We start from the raw sequence: 6,423 nt of genomic DNA, 5'->3' as shown, positions 1-6,423 counted from the left end.
AACGTCTTTCGCGCCGCCACGTAGCCAACCACATTGTGGTGTTGGTTCAGCGCTCTGAAACCCGAGCCACCGAGCCTCCCCGCTAGATCCATGCCCTTGCAAGTCCTCCTCGAAAATCCCTGCTGCCACGAGCTTCAGCGAGCAACATCACCCGACACCCAGGTGCTCTGCCCCTCGTACGCGGTGCCCGTCAGTGTCCGGAGCCAGAAGACATCGCATTGCCCCGGGGGCGGACGTCTCAGCAGATCGCACGCAGGGCTCAGAATGAGAATCTGTAATTATCCTGGAGGAATCCGATGAGCTATGAAGCTCTTTGTTTTACGGATGTCCAGTATGGGCGGACGGGCGAGGTTAACCGAGTTACATCGGAAAACGATACAAACAAACGACGATGCGAGTGCAAGATAGAGAAAAGATAAGCAAGCCGCTGCAAATATATATAACGTATAGAAGTACAAAGTGCACATATATTTCTGTTCAATTGTCAACGCCAAATGCAAGCTTATGGCAAGGCAACAACACAACAACAACAAGAGTCCCAGACCTTACCGAGACAACACGCAGTCCCTCAATTACATTGCACATTAACAACGAACTATCAAAACACGAGTCGCGTTCCACGTGACAGGTCACATTGGCAGCTGTGGCTCCATCTGGCACGAATCTTCCGCTTCAGGATAAAACGCAACCCTCAGGTTGACGCACGACGTAGGTGGTAATGAATATTCACGTCATTGCATACTCACTCACAAATACGTGCCTTCATACTGTAGTAACGCTTATGACTCGTTCACACCGGAGTTGGAGGCACACTTGTTTATTTAACACCACACGTTGTGACATACACACTGAGGGGGTATCGGCCCCCTCACCCGTCTATCTGAGGACACACCTCTAGGCTAACCCTAGCCTGCCTCTGAGTCCTCCTCTAATGGGCTAGGGGAGGCTATCTTGGCCCGACACTGGTCAGTCGGGCCCGGTACCCAGAGTCCAGACCAGCACTGGCTCTGGCTCTGGTACCACGCCACTGGCTCGAGCCTGCGCGGTCCTGATAAGGACGGCGTGCCAGGGGGAGACCAGGGCTCTATCTAGGACGTCTTCCGTCTCCTCTTCTTAGCTCACACAACACTCCCGAGCCCCCCGATACATTCCCCTTTTATACACCCCCCTCCCTGAGGGGTGGGGCCCCGGGGGATCGTAACGTCCGAAGCGCGGACGTCGTAGAGGGCACCTGCCCGTGCACTGACGTAGCCCCGCCCACTGTGCTTGTTTACCATAGGCTGCCATGCATAACGGGCTCTCTGTAACAGCCCTACATCACTCCCCCCCACATAGCATGCAGCCGTCCCGGCTGCCAACATACAAAATTTGACAATAAAGGTGCCTTCACCCCCTGACGTGTGCCTCACTATTTTTGAACCATAACAGGAACCAGAACAAGACACAACAACAAGATGAGAAACAACCCGTCGCACCCCCCCGAATAAATACGAATTCCGTAAAAAAAACAGCTTATATACAACCAGCAGGGAACCCACCCCGCACACACAACAAACGGTGAACCCAACATATGTACATCCGAGGAGCGGGAAACACACCATCCACACAACAGCCAATAAACACAACAGCTATGTACACATTTTCCGGCCTCACAACAGTTTGCGCATTTTAGCGCGCGTCCTTGCAGCGGGCCCCTCACACGGGGTAACCCCGCGTGGCGGACCATCAGGTGGCGACTGTCCGTCTTGAGGTGAGCATTCCTCTGACTCCGCGTGACCCTCGGTATCCGCAGGAGGGGTGATCGGGCGTGAGCCCGTCACTCCTGATGCCCCTGAAGGTGGCACAGCCGGCAAGGCATTAGGTGAGAGCGACAGAGACGGACCCAGCAAGTCGGCCGACCCCCCACACGTTTGGCCACGCGCGTGTGAAGTGGGGTTGTGTACCGCAGCGAAGGGTTTTAATCTGGAGGGGTGCACGAACCATCGCCGCTTCCCCCACTTGATGCGCACGCACTGCGGACGTAACACCTCCACCACTTCCACAGGGCCCCGCCACGGCCGCACAAGTTTAGAGGAGGTTGCCAGTGGCACCTGGGGGCAGTGCAACCATGCCTTGTCCCCCGGCTTCCACTGCAGCATGTGCGCTCGACTCAATCTGAGGCGCTCATTTGCCTTCTGACGGAGGTCAGAGTTTTGCATTGCAGCATCCCGTGCCTCGGTCAATTTGTCCAGATTAAATTTAACGTGGTCAGCCAGATTAGTTTTTCCCTGCGGCACGGGGATCCGCAACTGGGCACGAACAGGCGGGTCTGGTTCTCGGCCGTACATGAGGTAAAAGGGAGAAAACCCCGTAGCCGCATGGGGTGCCATCCGGTACGCCGCCAAGACCCCCTGAATTTGTAGGTCCCAATCCGTTTGTGAGTCCGAAACTTGTTGTGATAACATGGACGAGATGGTGCGATGCAAACGTTCGACCATCCCGTCAGTTTGTGGGTGATATGGGGAGGTCCGAATTTTCTTTGTGCCCAGGAGATCGCAGACTTGTCTGAGTAGTTTACCGGAAAAATTTCTGCCCTGGTCGGTCAGCAGCCTCTCCGGAGCACCTTTGTCCAGGACATAACCCTGAACAAAGGCCTCCACGATGGCTGCTGCCGACTGGTTGGCCAAAGGCCAGGCCATAGGCCAGCGTGTAAAATACTCGACACCCGTCAGCAAATATCTATTCTCTCTGGGGGTGGCGGGGAATGGTCCCAAAATGTCCAGAGCGACCAGCTCGTTTATCCTGGACACTTTGATCGATTGCAAGGGCGGGTTAGACTCCCGTGCCGGCGGTTTGCGTTGTGCACATTGAGGGCACGATCCCAACAAATCCCCCACATCCCTCGTCATGCCAGGCCAGTAAAAATCAAGTTGCAGCAAGGCGAGAGTCTTTTGGGTCCCCAGGTGTAGGAGGCGCTCATGAGCGGCCCATACCACCCTACCCCGCAACCCAGTAGGGACAACCAGCCGATGTCGACGTGACTTCCCGTCCCAATGCATTAGCAGACCTTGGCACATTTCCCATGCGTCGGAACCACCTCTTTTTCCCCCCGCCGCACCGCCAACGCGACGTCGCCACCCGAGGAGGGAGACATCCTCCATCTGGAGGCGCCCCCATTCAATGACGGGCAACCCCAACAGGGAATCTTTGCCCTGTTGTTCGATCGAATTAGGAACCATTGCATCGTCGTCGTTGGCGGCCGCCAAGACAGGTACCGATGTGTCCCCTGGAGGCCTGCAACGTCCAGATCCCAGGAGGCATGCACACTCGGAGGTGGTTGGCAAGCGTGACAGAGCGTCCGCGTTGGTGTGGCGAACGCCCTTACGGTATGTGGTTTGGAAATCGTAATCCTGGAGGACCTCCAACCATCGGGACAATTGTCCCGATGGCTGTTGGACCCTCAGGGCGTACTGCAGTGCCGCATGATCTGTTCGGACGGTGAAATGCCGACCGTACAGATATGGGCGATACTGTTGGACGAAATGGACAATTGCCAACAGTTCCCTACGGGTGACACAATACCGTTGCTCCGCTGGAGACAACACCCGACTGCCGTACGCAACCACATGTTCCACGCCGTCAACCACCTGGGAGAGCACGCCCCCAATGCCCGTGTTGCTCGCATCGGTGTCGAGCAAGAACGGTTTTGAAAAATCAGGGTAAATCAGGGGAGGAGCGTTTACCAAAGCATCCCGAAGGGAGCAAAAAGCAGCCTCCTCCTCCTGACCCCAGCAAAACCGAACCCCTTTAGATGTTAAAGCATGTAGGGGTTTGGCGATAGTCGCAAAATTAGCGACGAAGCGTCTATAATACGACGCAAACCCAATAAAACTCCTAACCTCTCCCACTGAGGTGGGAGTCGGCCAGGAGCTTACACACTGCGTTTTGGCGGGATCGGTAGAAATACCTGAGCGCCCCACGATGTGCCCCAAATAACGCACCGACTCGCGTAACAAATGGCATTTTTGGGGCTTAAATTTCAAATTAGCAGCCCGCATCTTTAGGAAAACCGCCCGCAACCTCTGGAGATGTTCCTCAAAAGTTTTGCCAAAGACAATGACGTCATCCAAATAAATCAGGCACGACTCCCATTGCAATCCAGCCAAAACCAATTCCATCAACCGCTGGAAAGTTGCCGGCGCTGAGTGTAAGCCCATCGGCAACCGGTTGAATTGAAACAGGCCGTGCGGAGTACGGAAAGCAGTTTTAGGCTTTGAATCATCGTCCAGAGGAAGCTGCCAGAATCCCGAAAGTAAGTCCAATGTGGAGAAGAATCGCGCTCCCGCCAAGGCGTCAAGCGATTCGTCCATCCGTGGGAGCGGGTATGCGTCGGCAACCGTAATTTTATTAAGGCGCCGAAAGTCAACGCAAAACCGCAACGAACCGTCCTGCTTCTTAACCAGGACGATCGGCGCTCCCCAAGGGCTGTTGGAGGGAGAAATTATGTCGGCGGCTAGCATGTCATCAACAGCCGATTTGACATGGTCCTTTTCGGCGGGACTCAACCGAAAAGGATTTTGGCGTATTGGCGCGCTGTCACCCGTATCAATATGGTGACGCAGCAGATGAGTGCAGCCCAAATCGTATTTATCCCGACTGAAAACGTCGGAAAATTCCCTCAGTAGTGTCTTAAGACGTTGGCGCTCTAAATTTGACAGGTCCGTCGATCCCGCGCAAAGCGCCTCGAGCCACCCTTCATCGCTGTCTGAATGTGGTCGCGGTGCAGGGGCAGCGCCGACATGACTCGCGACGGGTTCCTCATAGGGCACCGGCGTTGCGTGAGCAAGCACGGTCCCCTGTGGGACCACCACCGTCTGCGAGCCCACATTGAGGACCGCGATGAAGGGTTCTCCATCCCCTCTCACTATGGTCTGGGCCGGGAGTAAATTAGGTCCACTGACCCCGGCCCTAGACGGTCCCAGCAAAACCCCTTGAGCCCCAATGCCCTTAGCGAAGGGCCGCCGAAGTCTCAAAGGAATTAACATTTGCGCCCCCGGAGGAACGCGCACCGTTCTATCTACGAACGCCGGCACCGTCGCGAACGCCGTCCGGCTCGTAGCGGGGGATGGCAAAAACGCCATGCGTCGGCCCGATGGGAGCTCAATGCATCCCTGGTCGATTAATATCCTAATCGGCATTTTGGCCAGGAAATCCGTCCCCAGCAGGCACGGAACCGCCAGCGAGGAGGAAACAAAAATCGGCCCAGATAATTTAATATCCCCGACACAAATTTGGGCTCGAATTTGTCCGATGATGCCAAGTGAACCCCCGTTAGCAGCAAAGAATGGCACATTAACAGGCATCAAAGGACGGCTCTGGGCAGGGAGAATGTTATAAATCAACTCCGAAATAATGGTCGCCGATGCTCCTGTATCGACCAAGATGCGAACCTCCACCCCATCGATGTGACCCACAACGGCCGACGACCCCGACGACGCGGCTACAACCCGATGGGCCAACACGGACCACTGGCTGGGTTCAATGTGAGTACCCAGAGCGGTGCGTGTTGGTGCCATGGTACGCGATATTGGCCCCCCCTTCGCTGCGGTGTTTAAGTGTGCGACGGGCGTGTGCGTGGGCCAAACGTGAGGGGTGCCGCGACTCGCCGGATTATGATGGTGGAGCTTGTGACGAGGGCCGGCGTCCCGTTGAGGTGTCGTCCCGCGCTGCCGAGGAGAGCGGCACCCCGAGGCGACGTGGCCCCGGATGCCGCAGTTGTAGCAGCGTGGAAGCGCTGGTGGCGACGATGGACGTTGTAGATGGCTTGAACCGGCCCGGTCCCCCCGCGCTCCCGCTCCGTGCTGCCGTCGATGGTTGATGGCGCAAACCTCTTCCGCCGGGAGGGTGGCCGCAGCGACGGCGCGCCCGCTCGCCGCCTTGCTGGCCTTCCGTCATTGAGAGGACAGGTTTGCGTGGAGGAGACGGGCCGCTTGGAGGGAGCACATTTCTGCATCGTCCTGTGCGACAATGACGATGTCTAAGTCGTCCGCCAGCAAAAGTATCTTTTCTGTCACCATGGCGTCGATCCCCTCGTCGTCCATTCGTGGAAAGGCTTCCTTTGCCAGCGCCAGGAGGCTTGTACGGTACGCCAGGGGCGACTCCTTCGTCCCCCGCTGGCGATCGTAAAAGAGTTGACGACAGTCCGATGGTGGCCCATACACAGCGGACAGCACTTGCATCGCCTCCCGCAGCGTGGAACGCCTCTCCTTCGTTGCCGATGTTAGTGTGGCGAGGGCGTCGCTGTCGAGGAGTGCTGGCAGTGCTCGGAGAGCCTCGGCGTCTGTCCACTGTGCCATCTCCTGGTGAGCGAGGAAGCGCCGCTGGAAGCCGCCCCAGTCGCCCTCCTCGCCCACAAATTCATTGAGCGGCGGCAGTTGCTGATGT

At 56.7% G+C, this 6,423-nt stretch overlaps 1 protein-coding gene across 1 annotated transcript; it reads right to left on the bottom strand.

The window, feature by feature from the left end:
- Positions 1 to 1,174: 1,174 nt before the first annotated feature.
- On the bottom strand, positions 1,175 to 6,063 carry LOC144943038 (uncharacterized). The gene is made up of 2 exons (XM_078870205.1): positions 5,646 to 6,063; positions 1,175 to 1,831 (listed from the first exon to the last, which is right to left on the bottom strand). Exons 1-2 carry the CDS (start codon positions 5,990 to 5,992, stop codon positions 1,726 to 1,728), a joined length of 453 nt encoding a protein of 150 aa, XP_078726331.1. The 5' UTR covers positions 5,993 to 6,063; the 3' UTR covers positions 1,175 to 1,725.
- Positions 6,064 to 6,423: the final 360 nt, after the last annotated feature.

The sequence above is a fragment of the Lampetra fluviatilis genome, chromosome 29, assembly GCF_964198595.1.
Source record: "Lampetra fluviatilis chromosome 29, kcLamFluv1.1, whole genome shotgun sequence".
Lineage (NCBI taxonomy): Eukaryota > Metazoa > Chordata > Hyperoartia > Petromyzontiformes > Petromyzontidae > Lampetra > Lampetra fluviatilis.
This window is presented reverse-complemented; position numbering and strand designations above follow the sequence as displayed.